Source organism: Salvelinus namaycush, chromosome 15, assembly GCF_016432855.1.
Source record: "Salvelinus namaycush isolate Seneca chromosome 15, SaNama_1.0, whole genome shotgun sequence".
Lineage (NCBI taxonomy): Eukaryota > Metazoa > Chordata > Actinopteri > Salmoniformes > Salmonidae > Salvelinus > Salvelinus namaycush.
In genome coordinates this window covers 1,703,653-1,720,786 of record NC_052321.1, presented here as the reverse complement: position 1 = coordinate 1,720,786, position 17,134 = coordinate 1,703,653, and the positions used below count along the sequence as shown (strand labels likewise).

Genomic DNA, 17,134 nt, shown 5'->3' with positions numbered 1-17,134 from the left:
TGTCTGTGCATAATGAACATATTTTATTTCAGCTCATGAAACATGGGACCAACACTTTACATGTTGTGTTTAGATTTTTGTTCATTATACATAGGGCAGCAACCACTCATAAAGTGACCAGTGTTCCATTATTAAAGTGACCATTGTTGCATGAATGTACATATGGCAGCAGCCTCTAAGGTGCATGGTAAAGTAACCGTGTGGTATCTGTCTAGTGACAGTGACTAAGTTCAGGGCAGGGTACTGGGCGGAGGCCAGTTAGTGGTGACTATTTAACAGTCTGATGGCCTTGAGATAGAAGCTGTTTTTCAGTCTCTCAGTCACAGCTTTGATGCACCTGTACTGACCTCGCCTTCTGGATGATAGCGTGGTGAACAGGCCGTGACTCGGGTGGCTGAGATCCTTGATGATCTTCCTGTGATGTCAGGTGCTGTAGATGTCCTGGAGGGCAGGCAGTGTGCCCCTGATGATGCGTTGGGCTGATCGCACCACCCTCTGGAGAGCCCTGCGGTTGCGGATGGTGCAGTTGCCATACCAGGTGGTGATACAGCCAGACAGGATGCTCTCAATTGTGCATCTCTAGAAGTTTGTGAGGATCTTAAGGGCCATACCACATGTATTCAGCCTCCTGAGGTTGAAGAGGCACTGCTGCGCCTGCTTCAACACACTTTATGTAAGGGTGGACCATTTCAGATTGTCAGTGATCTGCACGCTGAGGAACTTGAAGCTTTTCACCTTCTCCACTGCAGCCCTGTCGATGTGGATGGGGACATGCTCCGTCTGCTGTCTCCTGAAGTCCACGATCAGCTCCTTCCTTTTGTTGACGTTGAAGGAGAGGTTATTTTCCTGGCACCACTCCACCAGGGCCCTCACTTCCTCCTTGTAGGCTGTTTCGTCGTTGTGGAGGTGAGGGCCCCTGGCGGAATGGTGCCAGGAAAATAACCTCTCCTTTAACGTGTGTGCAAGCTTCCGTGTGTGTGTGTGCGAGAGAGAGTGCGGGTGTAGTACTAGCTGAATATAATGGAACAAAGGCTGCTCATCCGTGTTCCAGGGTTTTCAGCTTTTTATAGCCGATGCAAATGTTGTTATCTTTTGAAGCACCCCGTTCAGATTGAATTGTTTTGAACTCTTAGTAGCCGCCACACAATAACCCAGCAGCCAGGTTACTGGAGGAAGCTGTTACACAAAACACACTTACTGTTTGATTAGTTCACTTTTAAGTTCACGTTTAAGAAGTATTAGCTTAACTTAGGGTGTTGTAATTTCATCCAAGTCTTTTTTAGTTTTGGTATTTAGCTGGCAAGCATTTTCTGGAGCATGTTGAAAATATACAAAAACTTCCAAAAAAAGTAAGCTATCCCTTTGAGCACTAGGAGTAAGTCAGTAATCTACTAATATTCTAAGAAAGGGGGAGATGCTAAACCTATTAGCATTAGCCATAACGCCTGTGAGAATACAAACCGTTTATTTTCAATAGACCGCGCAGTGCATTCTGGGTCAAAGAGAGCACTCCTTTAAGGAGTCATTTGGGCGCTAGCTCAACCACCCAACTTAAGCATGAGATGTTTACTATTAACTTGTTCTCCCTAATATTGTATACAGTGCCTTCTGAAAGTATTCACACCCCTTGACTTTTTCCACATTTTGGTATGTTACAGACTGAATTTTAAATTGATTAAATTTAGATTTAGCCTACACATCCCATAATGCCAAAATACCCTATAATGTCAAAGTGGAATTATGTTTCTCAAATTTTTTACAAATGAATTAAAAATTAAAACCTGAAATGTCTTGAGTCAATGAGTATTTAACCCCTTTGTTATGGCAAGCCTAAATAAGTTGAGAAGTACAAATGTGCCTAACAAATCACATAAAAGGTTGCATGGACTCACTATTTGTGCAATAATAGTGTTTCACATAATTTTTTAATGGCTACCTCATCTCTGTACCCCATACATACAGCAGACATTACATATCCCTTTGAGCATGGTGAAGTTATTAATTACACTTTGGATGGTGCATCAATACACCAAGTCACTACAAAGATATGGGTATCCTTACTAACTCAGTTGCCGAAGAGGAAGGAAACTTCTCATGGATTTCATCATGAGGCCAATGGTGACTTTATAACAGTTACAGAGTTTAATGGCTGTGGTAGGAGAAAACAACTGAGGATTGAGCAACAACATTGTAGTTACTCCACAATACTAACCTAATTGACAGAGTGAAAAGAAAGAATCCTGTACAGAATACAAATGTTCCAAAACATGCATCCTGTTTGCAACAAGGCACTAAAGTAATGCCTAAAAAAATGTGGCAAAGCAATTCACTTTTTGTCCTGAATACAAAGTGTTATGTTTGGGCCAAATCCAATACAATACATTAATGAGTACCAATGTCCTTATTTTCAAACATAGTGGTGGCTGCATCATGTTATGGGTATGCATGTAATTGTCAAGGACTGAGGAGCTTCTCAGGATAAAAAAGAAACGGAATGGAGCTAAGCACAGGAAAAATTGTAGAGTAAATCCTGGTTCAGTCTGATTTCCACCAGACACTGTGAGATGAATTCAGCTTTCAGTAGTACAATAACCTAAAACACAAGGCCAAATCTACACTGGAGTTGCTTACCAAGAAGACAGTGAATGTTCCAGAGTGCCGAGTTACACTTTGTCATTATGGGGTATTGTGTGTACATGGTTGAGAAAAAAATAAATATTTAATCCATTTTGAATTCAGGCCGTAACACAACAAAATGTGCAATAAGTCAAGGGGTATGAATACTTTCTGACGGCATTCTAGCTTTGAAATCAACACAGTCATGAAGAAGGTACGACAACACCTCTTCCCCCTCAGGAGGCTGAAAAGATTTGGCATTGGCCCTCAGATCCTCAAAAGGTTCTACAGCTGCACCATTGAGAGCATCTTGACTGGCTCCATCACTGCTTGGTATGGCAACTGCTTTGCATCCGACCGCATGGCGCTATAGAGGGTGGTACGGACTGCACAGTACATCACTGGGGCTGAGCTCCCTGCCATCTAGGACTTCTATTCCAGGCTGTGTCAGAGGAAGTCCAGGAAAATTATCATAGACCCCAGCCACCCCAACCATAGACTGTTCTCTCTGCTACCGCATGGCAAGCGGTACCGGAGCGCCAAATCTGGGACCAGAAGGCTCCTGAACAGCTTCTACCCCCAAGCTATAAGACTGTTGAACAGTTAATCAAATGGCTACTCTGAGTATCTATTTTGCACTGACTCTATGCACTGACTCTATGCACTGGCTCTATGCACACTCACACATACTTACAGTGACACTCCAAAAGACACACGTGCATATTCACAGGGTGAAAGTAGATTTCATTTCTTTCCGGTTGGGGACCTCCTATGTATGCATAAGCTTAATCATAGAATTCCATATAGAACCTCTATTAATTCAATAGGATCTGTGGGCCTCAATGTAAAGATTTGTCATTTAACTTTTTTTTTTAAACGTATTACCTTTTATTGTGGCATAAACACAACCAGTCATGATGTTTTCATCTGATTGTCAAACCATCACTTCAAAGGGCTCCTTTACAAGGCGTCTGCGTACGTTCGTCCACTAGCAACATATTTCCAGCCTCTAAACAGTGGTAAATGGAAAGAGACATCTGTTACACAAAACACCACAAAGTCTCATGACATTTGGCGATCATCATTAGGCCAGAATGAATGCCTCCACCTCTGTCCTCGCGTGTCTCGGTGTCGGCCATTCATCTCTGACTTGGCTAAATTTCTGCTTTCTCATCGAACCACATCGCATTTTGGAACGTAGGCTATACAACCTGTTTTCAAGTCCATTCCCTAATTTTCATGCCTAATGATGAATAATGGTGTAGCTTAATAGCCTACAGTTTTTTTTTTTTTTTTTTACATTTTGTTTTAATTATTGTGATAGGCTCATGTTTTCCCAAGTATTTATTTTGCCTGGAAGCCTTTTCGGACCACACCGCCTTACTTTCACCCTTGTATGATGCCCCCCCACACACACACACACAGAAACACACACTTTCACAAACGCTGCTGCTACTCTGTTTATTATAAATCCCGATTGCCACACTTTTACTCATACCTACATGTATATATTACCTAAACTACCTCTTACCCCTGCACATTGACTGGGTACCGGTACTCCTTGTATAAAGCCTCGTTATTGGTATTTATTGTATTACTATTTTCTATTTTTATTTGTTAATGTTCTTACTTTTTAACTCTGCATTGTTGGTAAAGGGCTTGTGAGGAAGCAGTTCACTGTAAAGTCTACATTTGGCGCATGTAACAAATACAATTACATTTGATTGATTTTATTTGAAATCGTGACATTATGAACTTTCAAAAAAAATAAGCCCTGACTTTCTAGAAGGGAGTGTGTAGCGAATGGCTTAGAAACCGCATGACGCAGCATGACAACATAAACATGATTGGTCAAGAATCCTCATTTTCCAAGCGTTATGCATTTCTCCACCCTGTATAGTAAATATACATTACAGCCCTTAGGGTTAGGGTTAATTACAGTAGGTCAGATTAACAGATGCCCCTATTACTTGCTTTGCTCACTTATTCCTTCCTTAGTTTGTTGAAAGGCTTTTGGAGCGAGGACCTCAAACTACGCAACAGTTTCTAATTTAGAGCGAGCACCTCAAACCAGCATTTAGAAAGGGAATTTTGAAGGGAAATGTGGCCTTTGTAAAGGGAAGGTTCCATGCCAAAATAGATAGTGCTGACTGTGCCATTTACATTGTTCTGTAAACTGTACAATCAACATTGTTGAACAAGGAGAGACACAACGTCTCACATCTTTATTGTCTTGGTCCTATTAATAGTTCATGATCAGGCATTACAGGGAAGACATCCTCCTCCCTCATGTGGTACCCTTCCTGCAGGCTCATGCTGACATGACCCTCCAGCATGACAATGCCACCAGCCATACTGCTCGTTCTGTGCATGATTTCCTGCAAGACAGGAATGTCAGTGTTCTGCCATGGCCAGCGAAGAGCCCGGATCTCAATCCCATTGAGCATGTCTGGGACCTGTTGGATCGGAGGGTGAGGGCTAGGGCCATTCCCCCCAGAAATGTCTAAATGGCTGCCCAAGGTAGGCCAACTGCCCAAGGTAGAGCAACCTCCCAAGGTAGGCCAACTCCCCAAGGTAGTCCAACTTCCCAAGGTAGGTCGACGACCCAAGGTAGGCCAACGACCCAAGGTAGGCCAACGACCCAAGGTAGGCCAACCTCCCAAGGTAGGCCAACCTCCCAAGGTAGGCCAACCTCCCAAGGTAGGCCACCTCCCAAGGTAGGCCAACCTCCCAAGGTAGGCCAACTTCCCAAGGTAGACCAACTTTATTCCTGTGGCTTTTGGAATGTGTTCATTGATTCCGCCCACTTGAATTTTGTCTTCCTCTGTCCGCTCTCCCACGCCCATTCTGTTGGTGAGGATATGGCAGGCATGACTCAGGTGGCTCTTGGGCTCATAAATGATTCATGACTCATACTCTGACTCATGTCAATTGAATGACTCTGACTCAAGTCAAGTTTCATATCATTCCTATGACTGAATAGCCTCCATGCTAAGATTTCAAAATACCTGTGCAGCAGGTACATCGTTAATATGACAGACTCTCTCGCAGGGAGACGCCAAGCACCAAGTTCATTAGCAATCATCTTACAATAACCTAGGTAATAAAATTAACATATAGCCAGTAGGACATGTTTTTACCTTTTTAATGGGCCAAACTGTAGTCCTACTACCAATGATTCTTATTTCCAAGGTCTATACAGCAAATGCTCTAGCAAATGTACAGCAACGACCAGCATAATAAGCACAACAGAAACCTGTAAACACCATCCAACCTGGAACTGAGTGAGTAATGTTTAGTCTGAAGCTAAACTCAGCAAAAAAAGAAACGTCCCTTTTTCAGGACCCTGTCGTTCAAAGATAAATTGTAAAAATCTAAATAACTTCACAGATCTTCATTGTAAAGGGTTTAAACACTGTTTCCCATGCTTGTTCAATGACCCATAAACAATTAATGAACATGCACCTGTGGAACGGTCGTTAAGACACTAACAGCTTACAGACGGTAGACAATTAAGGTCACAGTTATGAAAACTTAGGACACTAAAGAGGCCTTTCTACTGACTCTGAAAAACACCAAAAGAAAGATGCCACGGGTCCCTGCTCATCTGTGTGAATGTGCCTTAGGCATGCTGCAAGGAGGCATGAGGACTGCAGATGTGGCCAGGGCAATAAATTGAAATGTCCGTACTGTGAGACGCCTAAGACAGAGCTACAGGGAGACAGGATGGACAGCTGATCATCCTTGCAGTGGCAGACCACGTGTAACAACACCTGCACAGGATCAGTACATCCAATCATCACCCCTGCGGTACAGGTACAAGATGGCAACAACAACTGTCCGAGTTACACCAGGAATGCACAATCCCTCCATCAGTGCTCAGACTGTCCGGCAATAGGCTGAGAGAGACTGGACTGAGGGCTTGTAGGCCTGTTGTAAGGCAGGTCCTCACCAGACATCACCGGCAATAGCGCCTATGGGCACAAACCCATCGTCGCTGACCAGACAGGACTGGCAAAAAGTTCTCTTCACTGACGAGTCGCGGTTTTGTCTCACCATGGGTGATGGTCGGATTCGCGTTTATTGTCGAAGGAATGAGCGTTATATTGGGGCCTGTACTCTGGAGCGGGATCGATTTGCAGGTGGATGGTCCGTCATAGTCTGAGGCGGTGTGTCACAGCATCATCGGACTGAGCTTGTTGTCATTGCAGGCAATCTCAACGCTGTGCGTTAAAGGGAAGACATCCTCCTCCCTCATGTGGTACCCTTCCTGCAGGCTTATGCTGACATGACACTCCAGCATGACAATGCCACCAGCCATACTGCTCGTTCTGTGCATGATTTCTTGAAAGACAGGAATATCAGTGTTCTGCCATGGCCAGCGAAGAGTCCGGATCTCAATCCCATTGAGCATGTCTGGGACCTGTTGGATCGGAGGGTGAGGGCTAGGGCCATTCCCCCCAGAAATGTCTGGGAACTTGCAGGTGCCTTGGTGGAAGAGTGGGGTAACGTCTCACAGCAAGAACTGGCAAATCTGGTGCAGTCCATGAGGAGGAGATGCACTGCAGTACTTAATGGAGCTGGTGGCCACACCAGATACTGACTGGTACTTTTGATTTTGACACCCCCTTTGTTCAGGGACACATTATTCCATTTCTGTTAGTTTTAAGCATTAAACTTTCAAATAGCTCTTTGTTGACTGTTCCTGGGTGTTATCGTCAACCATCAGCACCGGCCTGTACCCTACCTGCCCTAAGCTCTCTCCTGGCCCCTTACGCTAAGTCTGAATTTGTCCTGCTAAGTGACCTAAACTGGGACATGCTTAAACCACTTGACCAAGTCCTAAAGCAATGGGACTCACTACATTTAATTAGAGTTTGACAAATACTCCTGATAGATATCAGTCTGGTGTTTTCTGTAATGTCCTTAGTGATCACTGTTTTACAGCTCAGTGAAACGACCTGTCCTGATTTGTCATAGACGCTTGCTAAATAAACTTTAATGAGCAAGCCTTCCTTCATGACCTGGCCTCTGTAAATTGGTATAGAATCAGCTTGATCCCCTCTGTCGAAGATGCCTGGACCTTCTTTTTTGATATTTTCAGTGAAATTGTTAACAAACACGCCCCCATAAATAAAATTATAATTAAAAACAGGTTCAGCCCCTGGTTCGACCGTGATCTGGCAAAGTTACTCCACCTCAAGAATTTCATTTGGCGAAAGGCTTGGCACATGCACACTCAGGCTAACTGTCTCTTGTTCAGGCAAATTAGAAATAAGTGCACTCGGGCTATCCAGAAGGCCAAAGTTAGTTACTTTAAGGAGCAGTTCTCTCTTTGTGGGTCTAACCCCAAGAAGTTTTGGAAAACGGTTGAAAAGCTGGAGAATAAACCCTCTTCACACTTGCCCATGTTACTTAATGTTGATGATGTGGTTGTTACTGACAATGAGCACATGGTGGAACTCTTTAATCATCACTTCATTAAGTCAGGATTTCTATTTGACTCAGCAATGCCTCCTTGCCCGTCCAACATGTCCTCACCTCCCACCCCTTCTAATGCTACTAGCCCTGATGCTCCTCCCTCTTTTTCCCCTGTCCCGCTACAAAGTGTCTCACTGCACGCGGTCACTGAGTCTGAGGTGCTTGGAAGACGACCACGGGTGTGTCCTTTATTTAAAAGGGGAGATCAAGCTGATCCTAACTGATATAGGCCAATTTCTATTTTGCCCTGTTTATCAAAAGTGTTGGAAAAACTTGTCAATAATCAACTGACTGACTTTCTTGATGTCTATAGTATTCTTTCTGGTATGCAATCTGGTTTCCTCTCAGGTCATGGATGTGTCACTGCAACCTTAAAGGTCCTATTGATCACCATTGCCCTTGATTCTAAGCAATGTTGCTATTTTTATTGACTTGGCCAAAGCTTTTGATACGGTAGACCATTTCATTCTCGTGGGCCGGCTAAGGAATATTAGTGTCTCTGAGGGGTCTTAGGCCTGGTTTGCTAACCACCTCTCTCAAAGAGTGCAGTGTATAAAGTCAGAATATCTGCTGTCTCAGCCACTGCCTGTCACCAAGGGAGTACCACAAGTCTCGATCCTAGGCCCCACGCTCTTCTCAATTTACTTCAACAACATAGCTCAGGCAGAAGGAAATTCTCTCATCCATTTATATGCAAACGATACAGTCTTATACTCAGCGGATTTTGTATTAAACTCTCTACAACAAAGCTTTCTTGGTGTCCAACAAGCTTTCTCTACCCTTAACCTTGTTCTGAACACCTCCAAAACAAAGCTCATGTGGTTTGGTAAGAAGAATGCCCCTCTCCCCACTGGTGTGATTACTACCTCTGAGGATTTAGAGCTTGAGGTAGTCACCTCATACAAGTACTTGGGAGTATGGCTAGACGGTACAATGTCCTTCTCTCAGCACATATCAAAGCTGCAAGCTAAGGTTAAATCAAATCAAATGTATTTATATAGCCCTTCTTACATCAGCTGATATATCAAAGTGCTGTACAGAAACCCAGCCTAAAACCCCAAACAGCAAGCAATGCAGGTGTAGAAGCACGGTGGCTAGGAAAAATTCCCTAGAAAGGCCAAAACCTAGGAAGAAACCTAGAGAGGAACCAGGCTATGAGGGGTGGCCAGTCCTCTTCTGGCTGTGCCGGGTGGATATTATAACAGAACATGGCCAAGATGTTCAAATGTTCATAAATGACCAGCATGGTCAAATAATAGTAATCACAGTGAACAGGTCAGGGTTCCATAGCCGCAGGCAGAACAGTTGAAACTGGAGCAGCAGCACGGCCAGGTGGACTGGGGAAAACAAGGAGTCATCATGCCAGGTAGTCCTGAGGCATGGTCCTAGGGCTCAGGTCCTCCGAGAGAGCGAAAGAAAGAGAGAAAGAGAGAATTAGCGAGAGCATACTTAAATTCACACAGGACATCAGATAAGACAGGAGAAATACTCCAGATATAACAGACTGACCCTAGCCCCCCGACACAAACTACTGCAGCATAAATACTGGAGGCTGAGACAGGAGGGGTCAGGAGACACTGTGGCCCCATCCGATGATACCCCCGGACAGGGCCAAACAGGCAGGATAAAACCCCACCCACTTTGCCAAAGCACAGCCCCCACACCACTAGTTTAAATCTAGTTTCCTAATCGCTCCTCTTTCACCCCAGCTGCCAAACTAACCCTGATTCAGATGACATCCTACCCATGCTAGATTACGGAGACATAATTTATAGATTGGCAGGTAAAGGTGCTCTCGAGCGGCTAGATGTTCTTTACCATTCGGCCATCAGATTTGCCACCAATGCTCCTTGTAGGACACATCACTGCACTCTATCCTCCTCTGTAAACTGGTCATCTCTGTATACTCATCTCTGTATACTGCTTATTTATAAAACCCTCTTAGGCCTCACTCCCCCCTATCTGAGATACCTACTGCAGCCTTCATCCTCCACATACAACACCCATTCTGTCAGTTACATTTAGTTTAAGGTAGCCAAAGCACACACATTCCTGGATCGCTCCTCTTTTCAGTTCGCTGCAGCTCACGACTGGAAGAGCTGCAAACAACACTCAAATTGGACAGTTTTATCTCCATTTTTTCATTACATCTTTTTTTATTTAACTAGGCAAGTCAGTTAAGAACAAATTCTTACTTAGAATGACAGCCTAGGAACAGTGGGTTAACTGTCTTTTTCAGGGGTAGAATGACAGATTTTTACCTTGTCAGCTCAGCGATTTGATCTAGCAACCTTTACGGTTACAGGCGCAATGCTCTAACCACTAGGCTACCTGCCGCGGCAAAATCACGAACACTTACTGACAGTTGTGGCTGCTTTGCGTGATGTATTGTTGTCTTTACCTTCTTGCCCTTTGTGCTGTTGTCTGTGCCCAATAATGTTTGTACCATGTTTTGTGCTGCTATCATGTGATGCTTCTGCCATGTTGTGTTGCTACCATATAGTTGTCATGTTGTGTTGCTACCGTGCTGTGTTGTCATGTGTCGCTGCCATGCTATGTTGATGTCTTAGATCTCTATTTGTGTAGTGTTGTGGTGTCTCTCTTGTCATGATGTGTGTTTTGTCCAATGTATATATATATATTTTTTATAATCCCCGCCCCGGTTCCCGCAGGAGGCCTTTAGCATTTTGGTAGGCCGTCATTGTAAACAAGAATTTGTTCTTAACTGGTTTGCCTAGTTAAATCAAGAAGAAATAAACATCATGCTCAATGTGAAGGTTTTACTGCAGGTCTTGAACGTATCATATAACTGCGTGTTTTCTCTCTCTGCACAGGATATTGTTGAAGATGATTTCAACTGTCTCACCTGAGACCAACTTCACTACAGTCGTCTCAAATACCAAGTCCAAAGAACAAATACTCACTCAGAGTAAGTGGGTGTCACAGGAAGTTGGTGGCACCTTGATTGGGGAGGACATGGCTCATTATAATAGCTGGAGGGGAATCGGTGGAATGCTGTCAAACACATCAAACACATGGTTTGATGCCATTCCATTCGTTCAGTTCTAGCCATTATAATGAGCCGTCCTCCCCTCGGCGGCCTCCATTGTTGTGTGTGTGTGTGTGTGTGTGTGTGTGTGTGTGTGACGTGCGTACTGTAAGTTAGTGTGTGTGTGTGTGTGTGTGTGTGTGTGTGAGACGTGCGTACTGTAAGTTAGTGTGTGTGTGTGTGTGTGTGTGTGTGTGACGTGCGTACTGTAAGTTAGTGTGTGTGTGTGTGTGTGTGTGTGTGTGACGTGCGTACTGTAAGTTAGTGTGTGTGTGTGTGTGTGTGTGTGTGTGTGTGTGTGTGTGTGTGTGTGTGAGACGTGCGTACTGTAAGTTAGTGTGTGTGTGTGTGTGAGACGTGCGTACTGTAAGTTAGTGTGTGTGTGTGTGTGTGAGACGTGCGTACTGTAAGTTAGTGTGTGTGTGTGTGTGTGTGTGTGACGTGCGTACTGTAAGTTAGTGTGTGTGTGTGTGTGTGTGTGTGTGTGACGTGCGTACTGTAAGTTAGTGTGTGTGTGTGTGTGTGTGTGTGTGTGTGTGAGACGTGCGTACTGTAAGTTAGTGTGTGTGTGTGTGTGAGACGTGCGTACTGTAAGTTAGTGTGTGTGTGTGTGTGTGTGTGTGTGTGTGTGTGAGACGTGCGTACTGTAAGTTAGTGTGTGTGTGTGTGTGTGTGTGTGTGTGTGACGTGCGTACTGTAAGTTAGTGTGTGTGTGTGTGTGTGTGTGTGTGTGACGTGCGTACTGTAAGTTAGTGTGTGTGTGTGTGTGTGTGTGTGTGTGAGACGTGCGTACTGTAAGTTAGTGTGTGTGTGTGTGTGTGTGTGTGAGACGTGCGTACTGTAAGTTAGTGTGTGTGTTTTTCCCACGTCATTTTATTTGGAGTTCAAATTAAAAAAGATTCAGTAGTTAACTATTTCACTCAAGGATACATCTACAATCCCTCCTAACTATGCTACCTATCAACAATGAGAGGCTCAACACAGTATGCAAGATGGCTGACGAAGGAATGTTGATGACAGTATACTAAATTACCATTCACTGTCACGAATAAATAACATGTTACCTCTCTGCTCATTTCTTCCAGGTTCAGGGGCTATGATTGCGGTCATCGTCATTGGTATAATTATCATCTTAACTATACTGCTTGTCATCCTGAAGACGTACAACAGGTCAGGCTGCATTCCATATAAATAGGCCTCCATGACATTCTCAGGGTGTTTTCACAGCCAATCTTTGTGATCTCAGTGTGGTTCACTTCATTTTTTTGTTCAGCGTGAACATTCCAAAGGAACTCAGACCCGTCAACAAAAAATAAATAAATAAGCGAACTGAACTGAAACCATCTCTGGAGTTGGTCTGAGTTCTGTTCGCTTGAATTTCGCGACCCGGGTGCCTTTTTTAAGGCAATGTGAACACAAAGCTCCCCAGGTTCGCTTGTCATTATTCCCGCACCACACACTAGACTACTGCAACACCGTTTCCCCTGCCATAACCCCTCACACTAGACTACTGCCATAACCCCTCACACTAGACTACTGACATAACCCCTCACACTAGACTACTGACATAACCCCTCACACTAGACTACTGACATAACCCCTCACACTAGACTACTGACATAACCCCACACACTAGACTACTGCAACACTGTTTCCCCTGTCATAACCCCTCACACTAGACTACTGACATAACCCCTCACACTAGACTACTGTCATAACCCCTCACACTAGACTACTGTCATAACCCCATCACACTAGACTACTGTCATAACCCCTCACACTAGACTACTGTCATAACCCCTCACACTAGACTACTGTCATAACCCCTCACACTAGACTACTGTCATAACCCCTCACACTAGACTACTGTCATAACCCCTCACACTAGACTACTGTCATAACCCCTCACACTAGACTACTGTCATAACCCCTCACACTAGACTACTGACATAACCCCTCACACTAGACTACTGACATAACCCCCCACACTAGACTACTGACATAACCCCCCACACTAGACTACTGACATAACCCCTCACACTAAACTACTGTCATAAACCCTCACACTAGACTACTGACATAACCCCCCACACTAGACTACTGACATAACCCCTCACACTAGACTACTGTCATAACCCCTCACACTAGACTACTGTCATAACCCCTCACACTAGACTACTGCAACACCGTTTCACCTGTCATAACCCCTCACACTAGACTACTGACATAACCCCTCACACTAGACTACTGTCATAACCCCTCACACTAGACTACTGCAACACCGTTTCCCCTGACATAACCCCTCACACTAGACTACTGTCATAACCCCTCACACTAGACTACTGACATAACCCCCCACACTAGACTACTGTCATAACCCCTCACACTAGACTACTGACATAACCACCCACACTAGACTACTGACATAACCCCTCACACTAGACTACTGTCATAACCCCTCACACTAGACTACTGTCATAACCCCTCACACTAGACTACTGCAACACCGTTTCCCCTGCCATAACCCCTCACACTAGACTACTGACATAACCCCTCACACTAGACTACTGTCATAACCCCTCACACTAGACTACTGACATAACCCCTCACACTAGACTACTGACATAACCCCTCACACTAGACTACTGTCATAACCCCTCACACTAGACTACTGTCATAACCCCTCACACTAGACTACTGTCATAACCCCTCACACTAGACTACTGTCATAACCCCTCACACTAGACTACTGACATAACCCCTCACACTAGACTACTGACATAACCCCTCACACTAGACTACTGACATAACCCCTCACACTAGACTACTGACATAACCCCTCACACTAGACTACTGACATAACCCCTCACACTAGACTACTGACATAACCCCTCACACTAGACTACTGACATAACCCCTCACACTAGACTACTGACATAACCCCTCACACTAGACTACTGACATAACCCCTCACACTAGACTACTGACATAACCCCTCACACTAGACTACTGACATAACCCCTCACACTAGACTACTGACATAACCCCTCACACTAGACTACTGACATAACCCCTCACACTAGACTACTGACATAACCCCTCACACTAGACTACTGACATAACCCCTCACACTAGACTACTGACATAACCCCTCACACTAGACTACTGACATAACCCCTCACACTAGACTACTGACATAACCCCTCACACTAGACTACTGACATAACCCCTCACACTAGACTACTGACATAACCCCTCACACTAGACTACTGACATAACCCCTCACACTAGACTACTGACATAACCCCTCACACTAGACTACTGACATAACCCCTCACACTAGACTACTGACATAACCCCTCACACTAGACTACTGACATAACCCCTCACACTAGACTACTGACATAACCCCTCACACTAGACTACTGACATAACCCCTCACACTAGACTACTGACATAACCCCTCACACTAGACTACTGACATAACCCCTCACACTAGACTACTGACATAACCCCTCACACTAGACTACTGACATAACCCCTCACACTAGACTACTGACATAACCCCTCACACTAGACTACTGACATAACCCCTCACACTAGACTACTGACATAACCCCTCACACTAGACTACTGACATAACCCCTCACACTAGACTACTGACATAACCCCTCACACTAGACTACTGACATAACCCCTCACACTAGACTACTGACATAACCCCTCACACTAGACTACTGACATAACCCCTCACACTAGACTACTGACATAACCCCTCACACTAGACTACTGACATAACCCCTCACACTAGACTACTGACATAACCCCTCACACTAGACTACTGACATAACCCCTCACACTAGACTACTGACATAACCCCTCACACTAGACTACTGACATAACCCCTCACACTAGACTACTGACATAACCCCTCACACTAGACTACTGACATAACCCCTCACACTAGACTACTGTAACACTGTTTCCCCTGTCACAAAACTCCAGCACACTGGTGATGTTGATGCTTCTGAACATTTCATGGGTCTCAGAAAATATCTGTGCTATAACAAATAACATTTTAGCACATTTACTATTGAATTGTATATATTGTCCTAATCCAGATGGTATTGACCTTATATGACTGTTGACTGTACGCTTGTTTATTCCATGTAACTCTGTGTTGTTGTTTCTGTCGCACTGCTTTGCTTTATCTTGGCCAGGTCGCAGTTGTAAATGAGAACTTGTTCTCAACTACCTTACCTGGTTAATTAAAGGTGAAATAAAAACATTTAAAAATATATATATGTTGTCCTAAATCCAGATGGTATTGACTGTATATGTTGTCCTAATCCAGATCATATGTTGTCCTAATCCCGATGATATTGACTGTGTATGTTGTCCTAATCCAGATCATATGTTGTCCTAATCCAGATATTGACTGTGTATGTTGTCCTAATCCAGATCATATGTTGTCCTAATCCAGATGGTATTGACGGTGTATGTTGTCCTAATGCAGATGGTATTGACTGTGTATGTTGTCCTAATGCAGATTATATGTTGTCCTAATCCAGCTGGTATTGACTGTGTATGTTGTCCTAATCCAGATTATATGTTGTCCTAATCCAGATGGTATTGACTGTATGTTGTCCTAATCCAGATTATATGTTGTCCTAATCCAGCTGGTATTGACTGTGTATGTTGTCCTAATCCAGATTATATGTTGTCCTAATGCAGATGGTATTGACAGTATATGGTGTTCTAATCCAGATGGTATTGACTGTATATGTTGTCCTAATCCAGATTATATGTTGTCCTAATGCAGATGGTATTGACAGTATATGGTGTTCTAATCCAGATGGTATTGACTGTATATGTTGTCCTAATCCAGATTATATGTTGTCCTAATGCAGATGGTATTGACAGTATATGGTGTTCTAATCCAGAGTGTATTGACTGTATATGTTGTCCTAATCCAGATTATATGTTGTTCTAATCCAGCTGGTATTGACTGTGTATGTTGTCCTAATCCAGATTATATGTTGTTCTAATCCAGATGGTATTGACTGTATATGTTGTCCGAATCCAGATTATATGTTGTCCTAATCCAGATGGTATTGACTGTATATGTTGTCCTAATCCAGATGGTATTGACTGTATATGTTGTCCTAATGCAGATGGTATTGACTGTATATGTTGTTCTAATCCAGATGGTATTGACTGTATATGTTGTTCTAATCCAGATGGTATTGACTGTATATGTTGTCCTAATGCAGATGGTATTGACTGTATATGTTGTTCTAATCCAGATGGTATTGACTGTATATGTTGTTCTAATCCAGATGGTATTGACTGTATATGTTGTCCTAATCCAGATTATATGTTGTTCTAATCCAGATGGTATTGACTGTATATGTTGTCCTAATCCAGATTATATGTTGTTCTAATCCAGATGGTATTGACTGTATATGTTGTCCTAATGCAGATGTCGCTGACTTTTCCTGATTATTCATTAGAAATGAACTAATATTTAAAAATGCAATTTATAACTACAGTATGTGGGCCTAGAGTTTTTCCTGGTCAGGTGACAAGGTCAGGGAAATCTCAGGGTCCTAAAATTGACTTTTAGAATAGAATAATTTAGGACAAATATTTTTAAGGCATTTGGATAAAAAAGCGTAACATATTCAAATGTCTTTCCCTTTCACAAGGCGGACACATGCTTCCAGAGTGCTGGGTAGGGGATCCAAAGGTCCACCTCGTCAGAAGATGTCTTCCTCTACAGTGCAGACCAGCATACCCTTGGGAAATCTAGGAGCCAGCTATCTGTCTGGCAGCTTTGCTCTGTCAGGTAGTATGTCAGAAAATGGATTCCGGCTACCCCGAGTGGAACTAAGTAGCCTGGACCAAAACAACTTGGAGCAGCAGAGTACGGGGAGTAATTCGACAGTGGTCACCATACATGATACTCCATCACTGGAAAATACATAG

At 43.7% G+C, this 17,134-nt stretch overlaps 1 protein-coding gene across 1 annotated transcript; it reads left to right on the top strand.

Moving 5' to 3' along the window:
• Positions 1 to 10,944: 10,944 nt before the first annotated feature.
• On the top strand, positions 10,945 to 17,134 carry LOC120059720 (non-compact myelin associated protein). Its single transcript, XM_039008774.1, has 3 exons — positions 10,945 to 11,026; positions 12,232 to 12,316; positions 16,855 to 17,134. Exons 1-3 carry the CDS (start codon positions 10,945 to 10,947, stop codon positions 17,132 to 17,134), a joined length of 447 nt encoding a protein of 148 aa, XP_038864702.1.